Source organism: Panthera leo, chromosome D2 (genome assembly GCF_018350215.1).
Source record: "Panthera leo isolate Ple1 chromosome D2, P.leo_Ple1_pat1.1, whole genome shotgun sequence".
In the NCBI taxonomy this organism is placed as follows: domain Eukaryota; kingdom Metazoa; phylum Chordata; class Mammalia; order Carnivora; family Felidae; genus Panthera; species Panthera leo.
In genome coordinates this window covers 17,423,925-17,438,097 of record NC_056689.1, presented here as the reverse complement: position 1 = coordinate 17,438,097, position 14,173 = coordinate 17,423,925, and the positions used below count along the sequence as shown (strand labels likewise).

General features: G+C 51.0%; 1 protein-coding gene across 4 annotated transcripts in view; it reads left to right on the top strand.

Moving 5' to 3' along the window:
• COG2 (component of oligomeric golgi complex 2) overlaps nucleotides 1–14,173 on the top strand; it is a 55,280-nt gene that overhangs the window by 34,654 nt on the left and 6,453 nt on the right. Inside the window, exons 11-18 of one of the 4 annotated variants that reach the window (XM_042907871.1) lie at nucleotides 184–245; nucleotides 1,700–1,851; nucleotides 4,703–4,900; nucleotides 5,725–5,797; nucleotides 6,100–6,239; nucleotides 8,011–8,150; nucleotides 9,696–9,876; nucleotides 11,318–12,030. In XM_042907871.1, coding sequence (XP_042763805.1) covers nucleotides 184–245; nucleotides 1,700–1,851; nucleotides 4,703–4,900; nucleotides 5,725–5,797; nucleotides 6,100–6,239; nucleotides 8,011–8,150; nucleotides 9,696–9,876; nucleotides 11,318–11,419 — 1,048 coding nt within the window. In that variant the 3' untranslated portion in view covers nucleotides 11,420–12,030. Of the gene's footprint in view, nucleotides 1–183; nucleotides 246–1,699; nucleotides 1,852–4,702; nucleotides 4,901–5,724; nucleotides 5,798–6,096; nucleotides 6,240–8,010; nucleotides 8,151–9,695; nucleotides 9,877–11,317; nucleotides 12,031–14,173 lie in introns of those variants that run through there. The other 3 variants (XM_042907870.1, XM_042907869.1, XM_042907868.1) reach the window with 3 other exon arrangements.

Sequence of the window (14,173 nt, the reverse complement as noted above, 5' to 3'; positions counted from 1 at the left end):
TTGAAAACAGTGGGAGAATGGGCCTCCTGGGGCCGGCCGGGCATCTGTAAGGGTGTCTTTGGGACGCTCTTCGAGACAAGCCAGCGGAGGAAGTTCCTGTGGCTCAGGAGGAAGGGAGAACAGGTAGGTAAAGGCATGCAGCAGCAGCATAAACCCTAATCTGTGCTCTTGTTTTTCTCTCAGATTTAGAGAGATCGCAGGATCTTTAGAAGCAGCACTTACAGCTGGGTTGGAGGACGCTCCAGGTAATTTCCGTAAAGCGATCAATGGCGGATGTCACGCAAGGGGTTAAGCTCAGCGCTTACCTAAGCCTTCGTTTTCTGAGGGTACTTTCACCTTCTTTTGTCACGCAGTAGGTGAAAACGTAGCTTAAAAACACGGCTCAACCTCTTTTTTTTTTTTTTTTTTTCCCTAAAAGGCTAAAAGTATATTTTTTGGTCCATAGAGCTTCTTTCCTTATAGAGAGGATCAAAAGAACGGACTATTATGCAGCCATAAAAAAAAGAACAAAATCTTGCCGTTTGCAACGACATGGAGGGAGCTAGAGAGCGTAATCCTAAGTGAAATAAGGCACTTGGACAAAGAGAAATACAATGTAATTTCACTCATAGGGTGGAATTTTAGAAACGAGACAAATGGACAAAGAAAAAAACGAAACAAACCAAAAAACACAGACTCTCAGATAGAACAAACTGGTGGTCACCGGAGGGGAGGGGGGGTGGGGCAGAGCAGGGGTGAAGTAGGGGATGGAGACAAAGAGCACACGTATCTCGAGCACCGAGCGATGTATGGAAGCGTTGAATCACTATGTTGTACACCTGAGACTAGGCCAACACTGTATGTTGACTCCACTGGAATTAAAATAAGATTGAAAATAAATGCTTTAAGAACGTAAGAAACAGACCTCAGTTTTGTCTCTGAATATAACCTGTCACAGGGGATTAGCCCCTGGTGATCAGCGCTTTTTATAGAAAACTGGATTCCATCCGTTTTCCTCCCAGGCTAAGGTAAAGCGTCAGGATGGCCCTTCCCTCCTGGGGGATGATTTACAACTGGGGCTCCTGCCTCAGGCCTCCTGAGCCCTCGGCCCCAGTCCTGGGACACTGGGCAGGTGACAGTGGGTGGTGGGTTGCAGACAGGTTTGGTTTCCTTAACAGCCTCATTGATCTTGTGTCTTGTAGTCACTCCCAGTGGCCGCTCGCGTAACGCACGGCTGTTTCGATAGCCACACAGGTCTCTAGGCCACTCCCACTTAAGTTTCTGCTCCCTTCTATGTAGCTAAGTCAGCCTGACTGCACCATTTTAGGCTCCAAGGTGGTTTTTCGTCTGTCTTTGCAAAACATGGTCCTAGTGATTGACTTCCTGTATGTAGCGAGTTCCGATAGAGGAACGGAAGAGCAGACAAACGAAACTGGACAAACTCAGAATTGTAGTTGAGACGCCTGCAGGGGACCACTCCAGCTTGGGTTTGTGGACTTGGTACAAAATACCTGTTGACAAGTGATTGCCGAATGCCATAGATGTTCAGTCTCAAACATCCGGGAGGGGGAATTGTGTAAAATTAGAAAAACGCACTGCCTCAAAAGATGACACAGCATGGATTATGGCCGTGTTCTTCACTCTTGAATTATGCGTCGGAACTATTAGAATTTAGCTGGGAATTGCCTGAGATTCTTTACGTGTCTGTCTGTTTCTCTAGCTGGCAGTTCGTTTTGCCTTTTGGCTTCTCACAGAACATGGAGCAGCCTTCAGAGGTGCTGGTCGGACGAGATGTTCTTGCCGGTGCTGGCGCATCGTCTGTGGAGGCTCACACTGCAGATTTTGGCTCGCTACTCCGTGTTTGTCAGCGAGGTGAGGGCTGGCCGCATAGCTCGTCCAGAATCACGACCGTTGGGAATTGGGGGGGGGGGGGGGCATCTCGGTGGCTCATTCGGTGGAGCGTCCCGACTCTGGCTCAGGTCACAATCTCGCGGTTTGTGGGTCCGAGCCCTGCGTCGGGCTCCGTGCTGACAGCTCGGAGCCTGAAACCTGCTCCGGAGTCTCTCTCTCTCTCTGCCCCTCCCCCCCTTGCACTCTGTCTCCCTTTTAAAAATAAGTAAACATTGTTAAAAAATATTAAAAAAGAATTAAAGAGGGACATGTGGGTGGCTCAGTTAGGTAAGCATCTGACCCTTGATTTCGGCTCAGGTCATGATCTCACAGTTGGTAGGTTCAAGCCCCGTCAGTCAAGCTCTGCTCTGATGGCACAGAGCCTGCTTGAGATTCTCTCCCTCTCTCTCTCTGCCTGCCCTCGCTCATGTGCACATTTTCTCTCAAAAATAAATATTAAAAAAAAAAAAAAAATTAAAGATACCGTAGGCTAAATACGCTAAGACTCTTAAAGGCCAGGCTGTCATGAGAGGTCATCTGGAGGACAACAATCGACTCATTTCTCAAGTCTGTATCCAGTATTTGTTTCCTTTTTCTTGCCACCGTTGCCTGTATGGGTGTCTATTGTCCCATTGTCCGTGCTTCCTCTTGTGGAAAAGCACTGTCCCGACAAGCTCATTTTCCCATCTCAAAGCCAGAATCTTCGAGATGCCTCGAAATTAAGACAGAGATGCTCATTTTAATGAAAATGAGTAGAAATAAAAACATACGCATTTTAATCATATTTGGAAGTTTTAAAAAATCGTATGATCATCTGGACTAAAAGGTAATAAAATTAATTAACCTTCCCTTCATTTCAGAATACCCTCCTTTTCTCCTTGTCGAGTAGTTAACTCTCTTAAGTATCCACATCCCTGTGAAGATGGATTAGGTGTCGCGCACACAGCCGTAGCGGTGATCGTACGGGTCAGCCCTGAGCACCCAGGCAGGCCCCGAGCCAGCGTCTCGTGCTTAGAGAGGCCCTGGCCCCTCCTGGACAGTCGCAGGGGACAGACAGACGTGCAGCCTGTTCACTGTGCGTGATGAGTATGAAAATGGGCCTAGGCGTGCATAAGTTGTCAGGAAGGACGGCGTGACAAAGCCTCAGCTATCAGAAGGAATGCAATCTTGGGGCGCCTGGGTGGCGCAGTCGGTTAAGCGTCCGACTTCAGCCAGGTCACGATCTCGCGGTCCGTGAGTTCGAGCCCCGCGTCAGGCTCTGGGCTGATGGCTCGGAGCCTGGAGCCTGTTTCCGATTCTGTGTCTCCCTCTCTCTCTGCCCCTCCCCCGTTCATGCTCTGTCTCTCTCTGTCCCAAAAATAAATAAGAAACGTTGAAAAAAAGAAGGAATGCAATCTTGAGTTGGAGAGGAGAGCCCGGCTTGTCTTGCAGGGTCTTCTAACAGAAGGAGCACAGGCTTTCACGGCAGACAGACTGAGGTTCTGCCACTTTTTTTTTTGTTTTTTTTTAAGTTTATTCTGAGAAAGAACACAAGTAGGGGAGGGGTAGAGAGAGAGAGAGAATCCCAAGCAGGCTCTGCACCGACACGGGGCTCGAACTCATGAACCGTGAGATCAGGACCTGAGCTGAAATAGAGGTGGCCACCTAACCTCCTGAGCCACCCAGGCGCCCCCAGGTTCTGCCACTTTGAAATTTTGTGGCCTTGGGAGACTTAGCTCTAGGGGTCCCGGATTCTTCACCTGTGAAATGGCAAAACGGTTTCCATCCGTGAGGAGTAAAAAGGGATCTGTTGACCAGCAGATTGTTGACGGAAGTGCCTGGCAGATTCTGGGAGCTCGGTGGAAGCTAGTTCTCTTTTTCCCTTCTGCCTTCCTCTGCTCAGAAGGGTTCTTTTTTTTTTTTTTTTTTAATTTTTTTAAGTTTATTTACTTATTTTGAGAGAGACAGAGACAGCACAAGTCGGGGAGGAGGCGAGGCAGAGAGAGAGTGAGAGAGAAACCCAAGCAGGCTCCGTGGTGTCAGCTTAGAGCCCAATGTGGGGCTGAAACTCAACGAAATGTGAGGTCATGACCTGAGCTGAAACTGAGAGTCGGACGCTCAACCGACTGAGCCACCCAGCCGCCCCCCCCCCTTTTTTTTTTAATTTTTTAAGTTTATTTACTTTGAGAGCAGAAGGGTTCTTAACAGACCCCCCCTGTCCACCAAGCGGTTTCTGAAGACCCCTGTGCAGTTGATTCCGGGGAGGCAGCGGGGTTGATGCGATTCTTCGGTTAGGCCTGAGTAGGCTGGGTCCTGCATTCTTACCAGCCAGTAATTCTCAGGTCTCCAATAAATTATTTTGCCTCCCATGTTCATTATTCCGTTTTTTCCTTATGCCGGGGGTACTTCTCTTTGATTTTTCCCTTGTAACAAATCATTATGCAAGTAACACTTTTGTTGATACTATTTGAAACATGGTGAGGTTTGGATTGTGCTTTTTTTATCCTTATTAATTAATTATAATTGACATTAGGTAAATTTACCGAGCAAACCTGGTAAATGATTTACCTAGTTGAGCTAATGAATTTTTCTTTAACTGTGATATTCTAGAAATTAATTTTCGTTTCGTTCAGGGACCTGTTTTGTTTTTTGCCTGTTACTTTTAATCACCAGAAAGTAGACGCGAGCTTAAGGAGGACAAATGTCCGTGGGGTTGTAGTTTGGCTTTGTTTCTCCTTGTTGTTCTTTCGTTGGTAAACTTTTACTGAATACTTTGCAGATGGTGGGCCACAAAACTTAATGCTCAGGTATGTGGCAGGTGGAAAAGTAGTTGATCGTTGAAACGGTTTCTCAGCTTTTACTCAGGCCCATCTCTAATGAAAGTGCCAAGGATATTAAAAAGCCTTTGGTAACTGGTGGCAAAGACCCTTCAGTTACCCAGGGAAACAGTGAAGACCAAGCAAGCGGCCCCGCGGAAACAAGGCCCGTGGCTTCCATTTCCAGTACGCAGCTTATATATGTGGTCGCCGACCTGGACAAGCTTCAGGAGCAGGTAGGCCTGTGTCCCAGGACAAGTCCGGGGGCTCGGTTCGGTGTTTTCGTCGAAAGTGACATGTGCGAGGGTCTGACCCCATCTGGCCTCATGGGGCTTGGAATCGTGGGGCCCAGGGCCTCCCGGAGAGCACAGGTTCGCCCGCGCTCCGAGCGATCTCTCCAGCTTTCCCTCTCTGCCTCCTTGCTTGTCAGTCTAGTCTCATATTTTGTGAACCTGGGGGGGGGGGGGGGGGGGGGGGGGGTCTCTGCTGCCTGTTCAGTGTTCCCGACACAAGTGACGAGTGAGCCATGCCCCACTGTTCACTAGCTCCGCGTTTTGGCATGATCGCTGGTGGGTTGGATTTTAACGGGTTGTACCCCCACTTGACCACGTATTTCCTGGCAACACTTAACCTTCGCGTGTACTTTGAAAGTGAACTGTGAAAACTGCTCCCCCTGTTTTCTCTGGGGATGTCCATGTTTGGGGCCTTTATCATTAACAGGGCTTTGTGGGCCAAATTTGTGTTTGAGTGCTCTGATACATGAGTCTGTTTTCCGCTGGTCTTTGTTTGGTATCGGTGAAAGCCACAGAATAGAAAATGGTTTTGCTTCTTCCCTGGGCCTGTTAATAGCCGGGGACTGCTGTTTCCCGTGTTGCTGGATTCTGTTTTAGTGAAAGCGTTAAGAATTTTGCTTTCTTCTGATGAAAATTGTAGGAAGTCTTGAGTTTAGTTTCATTTTTCATTAATAGTATTTTAGAGTTTATAGGTGCAAGTTGAATTGCCTCTTCCTTTGATTTATAAAAAAGTAACCGAATATGTAAAGTGCATGTATTTATTTCAGCTTCCAGAACTCTTGGAAACAATCAAGCCAAAACTTGAAATGATTGGCTTTAAGAATTTTTCTTCTATCTCAGGTAAAAATGAATCTTTAGACTCAGCACATCTCTGAATAAGAAATAATTTAAAATAAAACTTTAGAGCCTGTAGCATATATTTAAACTACCATTTTCTTTTCTAGTTGTCAATCCTTGGTTGTTTCTATATTCTGTTCTGTGATGATAACTTCTCCAGATGAGATATTTTGTTTAATTCTAATAAGTTGATTTGATTCGGCTTATTGTTGTACACTCTCTAAATACTGTGACAGTGTCTAAAATAAAATTCGCACCCGGGCTTCAGTAAGTGGCTAAACTCAGTCTCTGTGTCTGGACAGCAGCCCTGGAGGACTCCCAGACGTCTCTGTCCGCCTGTGCTCCTGCCTTGAGTGACAGGATCATCCAAGACTTAAGTGAGTCTTGCTTTGGCTACCTGAAGAGTGCCCTAGAGGTCCCCAGGCTCTACCGAAGAACCAATAAGGTCAGCACTGTTCCCTGGAAAGCCTTTTGAGGTGGGGAAATACATGACAGGAAAGCCACAGAGGCAGTGGGTTGTTGAGCGAGACCCAGAAATGAGTGCACAGGGGTAGCCCAAGGCAGGCCTGCCCGGCCTCCTCCCGAGAAGCCTTATTTGTGAGAAGGGGACTCTGCAGGTGGATGGTCAGCTGCTTTGGTAATTGGACTCACACAGCACGGCCTCTTCCCGGATTCCCTTGGCCTTAAGGAAAGATGGTAGTAATTTGAAAAGAAAGCTTTTTAACAGATATATATTTTTAATGTTTTTTATTTATTTCTGAGAGAGAGAGAGCGTGAGCAGGGGAGGGGCAGAGAGAGAGAGAGAGAGAGGGAGACACAGAATCCGAAACAGGCTCCAGGCTCCGAGCTGTCAGCACAGAGCCCGACGCGGGGCTCGAACTCACAAACCAAGAGATCGTGACCTGAGCCGAACTCGGACACTCAGCCGACTGAGCCACCCAGGGACCCCTTAACAAAATATTTTTAACTCCTATACTTTGATTCTTGTATTTGGAAAAAAATGAATCGACCTTGCTCCCTTCATATCGTTCTAGCAAGTACCTGCTTTCTGCTGTTCTGTAACTCGAAAAGATTCAAAAAGCTGCATCAGGAATATGAAAAGCATCTCTGAGATGAAAAGGGTGCGGGCACACTGGGGTTTAAAATCGAATTCCCCCGTTGTCTCATTTGGCAGAAAGGCGCCTTGGGGAATTCGTTTCGACCAGAGCTGTCGTTTCCGTTCCTGAGCTCTTCTTTCTGTGCATTATACGCACCTTTCCTTCTTGCTACATCTCGCTTAATTTTCCATCGAATTTTCTTTTTTCTCCAGTTGTAGAATTGGGTGTCAGGCAGTTTAGCACCAAAGTGATTTTTAGGACCTGTTGTTTTGGAGCGTCCCCGGAGTTCCTATGTGTCCCTGGTTTGGGGCGGTCTCTGTGTGCCGAGCACGGGCGTCTTGACCGCCCCCCGCCTGCGTGACTCGGTGCTCTGGAGGCAGTGAGTGCTCAGCGGAGGTGGACAGAGTCTCCCTCGTGGCTCTTCTTTTCCTTTTCCCAAAATCTGGGGCGTGCAGTAGGATTACCGCTTCCAGCAAGAGGACTTTGCCACCTGATTTTCCCTGTCTGGTCTGCCCTGAAGCTCCCACTTCAGAGCGGGAGAGAGAGACCTCCTCTGTATTCCTAGATACATTTCATTTTCTTTGCGGAAGCTACCAGCTTTCCCGTCTGGGGTATTGACCAAGTGCTTGCGGGTCAGATCCGGTGCGCTGGCGGTCAGATGCTGTCGTTTGCTCTTCTCCAGAGTAGGCACCAGTGTCCTTGTTTGCAGACGAAGAAGCTAAAACAGAACCAATTACTCGCCCTAGATCCTTGCGTCTCACTCTGTCGACCAGCAGCATTAGCATGACCTGGCGGGAGCCCGTTAGAAATGCATGGCCTCAAACACTGCTCTCCCGGCCCCCGTAACCGCGCACTGCAGAACTTGTTCTCTCTGTCCTTTTCTCTCTCTCTCCCTCTCTCTCTCTGGCTCTAAACATTATTTTCCCTTGCTGTACTCTTCCTGACCCCTCCTGTTCTCAGATATCTTTCGGGAGACAACCTTAGTGTCACTATTGGGGAGGGATGGGGTTCGTTCATGTCTCCAAACTGGCACATTAGTAACATCCTTCCGAAGTTTGAATAACTCTTTTTTTTTTTTTTCTATACGTTTTTTTTCAACCCCTACCATCATTACTCCAGGAAGTGCCAACCACAGCCTCCTCTTACGTGGACAGTGCCCTGAAGCCATTTCGCCAGCTTCAGAGTGGGCACAAGGATAAGCTGAGACAGGCAGTAATCCGACAGTGGTTAGAAGGCGCCCTCTCTGAGAGCACTCATAAGTAAGTACCTTAGAAGTAGGCCATCCCGGACTTGCTTAGGGAAGCCCCGAGTCAGAGACTGCGGAGGCCATCGGAGGGTGGCACATGGCTTGTTGACGACGTCAGATGGCCGCGTCGCTGGACGGGTCGGGTGCAGGCGCTCACACCTGAGTTGGTGGCTGAGCTGCTCTGGCCCCACCCCCCCCGCCCCCCCCCCCCCGCACCTGGAGTGCGATGGGCCACCTGCCCCCCAGCCGCCCGGGGTTCCCCTGGCCCCGCACCTCCTGGGTCAAGGACTTCTTGGAGGCGCAGGCACATCCCACTCCCCCGGCACGCCCAGCTTTTGGTGTGCAGGGTGCGTTTCACGCGGCCCTCTTTCTGCAAGGCCAGGCACACGTTTTCCCATAAGATCCGCTCTCCCCTGTGTCCACAGTGGCTCTGCTCGCGCCAGATAACCGAAAGCGCAGACTGGCGAGACCACTGTGGCCAAGGAAGAGAAAACACACGTTCTGAAGCCTGATTGTAACGGATAAACGTTCAGTATCCAAAACCCTGCAACCCGTGAAAATCTCAGGAGGTCTTTGGGATCCCTTTGGTCGAATGCCTCTTCGTTTCTCATTTTTTTTTTTTTTTTTTTTTTTTAATTTTTTTGTTTCCAACGTTTTTTATTTATTTTTGGGACAGAGAGAGACAGAGCATGAACGGGGGAGGGGCAGAGAGAGGGAGACACAGAATCGGAAACAGGCTCCAGGCTCCGAGCCATCAGCCCAGAGCCCGACGCGGGGCTCGAACTCACGGACCGCGAGATCGTGACCTGGCTGAAGTCGGACGCTCAACCGACTGCGCCACCCAGGCGCCCCTCTTCGTTTCTCATTTAATAGACTTTTCCCCAAATGCCGGCATTGAGTTATGTCAAAAGCATCTTACTCAATTTTGCTATTGGATTTTGTTTAATTATTTTCTGATGGTACTTGATTTATTTCAATTACTTCTGAGTTCAGGAACATTTGTGGCTTAATTTAGAACATAACAGTGAATTAGAGTCTTGTTTTTGTGGGCAAGTATATACCAAGCGCCAAGTAGCCAGCTTGTAAACAAAGTTTTGAAATACAACTCCTTTATAATTTGCAAATTATATTGAGAGCACTGTGAAGGTAATTAGTGTTATTTAAAGATTTGAAAGCTTTCCGTTCTTAAGATGAACTGTTCCTAGAACTGACCGTAAATGAATCTGTTACTTGCACTTGGGGAATGAGCTCCAGCTGTTGCCCCCTTCGAGTAGGAAAGATCATTTGGCCTTCGATGTTCTCTTGTTGGTGTCCGGGATGAAAATTGTAAACAGAGTTCACGTATGTATTTCATAAGTTCTGAGGGATTGTGATGCTAGGGTGTCAAGGCTCCTTTTTTTCAGTCTTAAGAAACATTGGTCAGTTCACCATGGCCGATTTCTTTTATTGGAAATGAGTGTTGGTCTTACGAATCTCTTGTGTTGGCCCACCAAGCCAGTCGGTCTGGGGATGCACGCTAGCCCCTCGGTCTCACCAGTAAGCGTGTCTTGTGCCCAAGGTACTACGAAACTGTGTCCGACGTTCTGAACTCGGTGAAGAAAATGGAGGAGAGCCTGAAGCGGCTGAAACAAGCCAGGAAAACCACTCCCGCCAACCCCATCGGTCCCGGTGGCGGCATGAGTGACGACGACAAAATCAGGCTGCAGCTGGCCTTGGACGTTGAGTACTTGGGAGAGCAGGTAACCGCCGAGCCGTCGTCAGGTGCCTCACGTGAGCCCGGACGTGCTGCCGAGGGCGAGCGTGTCCTCCCGGGGCTGGAGGGAGGGGTCAGGGCCCCAGAATACTTGAGGGGAAGGGATGTGCGTAACGAATACCGGAAATTGACCAACTGGTCTTTGGTGCAGTTGGCATCCGCTTGGCTCACGGAGCCCACTGGAGGGGCAGCTCCCAGACGGAGGCAGCGTCCTTTCTGTCCACCGCCAGGGAAGTGCCTGACACGTAGTCAGGCGGTTAGAATAAGTAGAGAAGCATTAGCCCGTGGATCTCTCAGTGTGGCCCCTGAGAGGTCGTCTAAGCCTGACCTCTTTGCTTCCCTGGCCGAGTCTCCTCTGTTCCCATAAAGCACAGGTTTTGGAGTCCCAGCAGGCGCAGGAGCATTGCTGGACGTGGTGTCACTTAGGAGGCAGACGTGGGTTGCGTGCCAGGCCTCTCTTCACACAGGTGACTCATTCAAGGATCAGGAAACTTCTCTCGTTCTTGAGAAGCTGGCTTTCTAAACTGTTTAGGGTCCCCATATAGCACACACCCTCCAGGAAGATCTTGCAGCTGGAGGAGAATTTCCATCCAGAAGCGCTTGCTTTTCTAGCTGACTGAGGACTCTTGCACGTCAGGGTCCTCCCTGGAGATCTAAATTCTGCTGTTTTGATGTGAATTTAGAGATCTATCCCGGCGGAAGTCCGTTGCCCTATTTCTCTCTCTCATAAGAGAAACTTGCAGTCCTTTTACAAACCAGACAATCTGGTAAAGAAATATGAGGAACAAAGAAGCCAGAGAAAGAGGGGGGTGGGGGTGCAGGAAAAGAGACGGCACTCCTTGGTCGCCAGCCCCCAGAATGAACGGCAGCACGCCGACAGATGCTAAATGCTTGGTGTGGGTTTTTCCAGATTTTCCTGTGCGCGTGTGTGTTGCCGTTAACAAAAGCGGGCACGTGGTTTGTCACCATTCGGTTACCACGGCAATCCACGGTAGTTGCTCTGCCACAGCAACCACAGTCCCTCAGATTCTAAGAAAATCTGTCGATGACCCGTGAAGACATTAAGTGCTCAGGCACTTTGTGAAAACTCTCCACTTAAAAAATAGTTCGCTTGGTGATTTCTTTTCGTGCGCCTCCTTTGCAGTCCACAAAAGAGGCTCTTCCCCTGGCAAGAGCCTGATCTGATGGACTGAGATAAATGAACATACTGGCGTCTTTGAAGGCGCAATGTTTAACCCCCAAAAGCGAAGCTCTGCAATAAGCAAATCCTTCCTGTGAAGGGAGAAGGCTCTGCCAGCCTTTGGGGAGCTGCCCTTTTCAGATTCCAGAGAGGATCGGGGTGACATCCCGTGTGTTCTTTATGAGGCTCTTTTGTTCGCGCTCAGCTCACACCGCGGTGCCTTTATCTGCTCTCGTGGCCTTTGCAGATACAAAAGATGGGCCTGGCGACAAAGGACATAAAGAGCTTCCCGGCCCTCGCCGAGCTGGTTGCCGCCACCAAGGACCAGGCAACGGCAGAGCAGCCGTGAGCATCTTGGAAGAGCCCGCGGGGAGGGGAAAGCTGGACGTGGAGCCCGAGGGGAAGACAGTGGCTCTGTCCTCGGGCCCAGTCTCCGCGGCCAAGAAGTGCTTCCACGGCGCCCGGCGTCTCGAGAAACATGCCAGGGCAGCTTCTCTCCGCACACTGGGGTCTCCTTTCGCCCAGGACAGAACACAGAAGCCTTTTTCCGTTGTATGGAAGATAGTTTTTAAGACACTTGAAACTTTCTACTCTAGTTTACAGAGCAAATTATTTTATTTTTATTGTAAATCTTAGCGCGGAAGAGCTGATTTCTAAAATACGACTAAAGTGAATATATACATAGGACTCTGGAAAGCTGGGCCCGGGCCCCGACCCCGCTGTCGGAAGCGCCCGCCCGCCGGGGGTGGGGGGCGACCGTGTCGGATGGCTCCCCCTCCTCCGCCGGGAAAGCCGGTGCGCGCGGTGACGCCTCGTGACGCCCTGAGAGAGGCGGCAAGGGGCGCCCCCTCCGTTCTCCCCCTGGGTGCTCAGCGAGAGTGCTCCTGGTCATGCTGTCCCGGCAGGAGCTGGAACCTGTAGGAAGATGCATTTCCTGAATAAAAGAAGTGTCTGCCAGAAGCACGTGGGCTCGTGTTTGTGAATCCGGTGCGGGTTGAGTGCTCTGGCCGGGGGGTGGCGTGTTGGGCATGTTTCCTCGAGGGCACCTGCCTCTCGCTCTCCTCAGCGGGTCCTCCTCCTGCAGGTGTGGGAGGCGACAAGGCCGCGGCCCTCGTGTCGGGAGGGAGAGGCCGCGGGGATGTTGGGAACAGGTAGGCGCCCGAGGCAGGGGCGCTTCTCCCTCTAGCCTGCGTTTCATTGCATCTCCGTCTCCTGGCCCGGAGGTCAGCTCCAGGGAGAGCAAGGAAAAGTAAGTGATCGGCAATCAAGAAAGCAGATCCGGGCGCTAGCAGAGATTTTGTCTGTATGTGTGTGAGCGCAGTGATGAGGCAGCGCGGGGAAATAGGGAGCGTGAAAGGAACCCCCATAAAAGTGGTGAGAGCAGCGGCTTCGGGTGCGTGTCCTCCCCGCCTCTGCGGCCGTGCGGCCCCGCGAGTGTTCGGGGCTTGCACGCTGGGCCTGCCTGTGCTCCCCTGGAGAGCCAGTGCCCCAGCCTCAGCACTGAGCCCTGCCCCGGCTGGAGCGGGACTGACGGGTCGGTACTGGGAGTCCAGTCAGACCCCGGCCCGTGGGTGCGAGAGCAGAAGGGATTTGGCATCAGGCTTGGACCTCGCGGTGCTGGGCTCGTAGGCAGCAAGGGGCAGGGGGCAGCTGGGAAGGAAGCTGGACGTGAAGTGAGAGAGGGCAAGGCCGACCTGGAGCCAGTGGGGATAGATTGGCACCCACGTTTGTCTCTTGCCGCCCCCACCCGCGTCCCCCAAGTTCAGCGATGGGCCTGCAGAAGTTGAGCTCGTGCGCCCGGCCCAGGATTTGAGGGAGGTCCAGCAGGGCCCGCGCGTCGTGCCGGGAGCCGTGTGAGCCACCCGGTGGCTGGGCCTGCGGGAGCTTCTGAGTGCAGACATGCCCTTGTGGGCAAGGCAGACCTCCCACCTTGCCCAGTGGGGAGCTCTGGGAGCTCTGGGAGTGGAGACCCAGCCCTGCCAGGGTGACGAGACCTGCCTACCTGCCGGTGGTCCCCCGGGTTAGCCACATGGCTGAGCGCCTCCCTCCAGCCCGACGCTGGTCAACAGTAGCCCCAGTGTTTCCTTTCTCCTTGACTGCTCTTTCTCGTTTGTTTCAAAACGTGGTTGACAAGGATACAGTGTATTAGCCCCTCCAACTCCAGCCGGCTTATCCCCATTATGGAGGCAAGGAAACGGAAATTAAGGAGTTAAAATAGTTAAATGGAATTTAAATCCAGGGAAGATGGTTCCAGAGTCCAGGTTGCTCAGCAGCGGGTAATTCTCCCCCCTTGATATGAGCATCAGAACAGAGGGGCTGATCGGGCAGGGTTGGGGCCCAAGGCGTCCATTTCCCGGACACCTGTCAAGCCCCAGGCTCAGCCTGGGTTCAGTAGTAACCACATTTCTGGGCTCGTTCTGGGCGACGCCCGTGTTGTCCCACTCCTGTGTCTAGGCTGAAGAAACAAGAACCTTTAGTAAAAAGCAGAACGTTCCAGAACACATCCCTGGCTCCCCAGAACGTCTCCTTCATTTAATGTGTGTTTTCTGAGCTTTGGCTTGAAGAGTCATAATGGAACAAAGTTTATAAAGATGAATGATACATTTTTACAGTAAAACTATAATAGTGTTTTACTTTATATCCTACAGAATCTAAAAGTCTCAAGCAGAGGAGTCTTTCTGGCCAACTGGTCATGTGGTACCAGGGAGGCAGGGGATGAGTGGGTGGGGGTGCTCCACACAGTCCTCAGGGACCCAGGCTGCCTGCAAGGCACCACCTCCATCCTGTGGCTTCCGTGTCCCCCCCCCCCCCCCCCCACCGGGGGTCACTTCCTGTTAGTTCCCTGTGGCTGTTGTAACAAATTACTGCAAACGGGATGGCTGAAAACAACAGAATTCTCTTCCCTCCTGGTTCTGGAGGTAGAGTCCAAATCAGGTGTCGGCTGGGCCACACTTCCTCTCCCCCTTGCCCGTCCCACTTCTCATGGCTCGAGGTGTCCCTCGGCTCATGATGGCACAACTCGGCCTCGGCCTCGGCCTTCACGCAGCCTCCTGCTCTTCTCTGTGTCTCCTCCTCTGTCTCCTACAGGAGCTGTGCCGTTGGA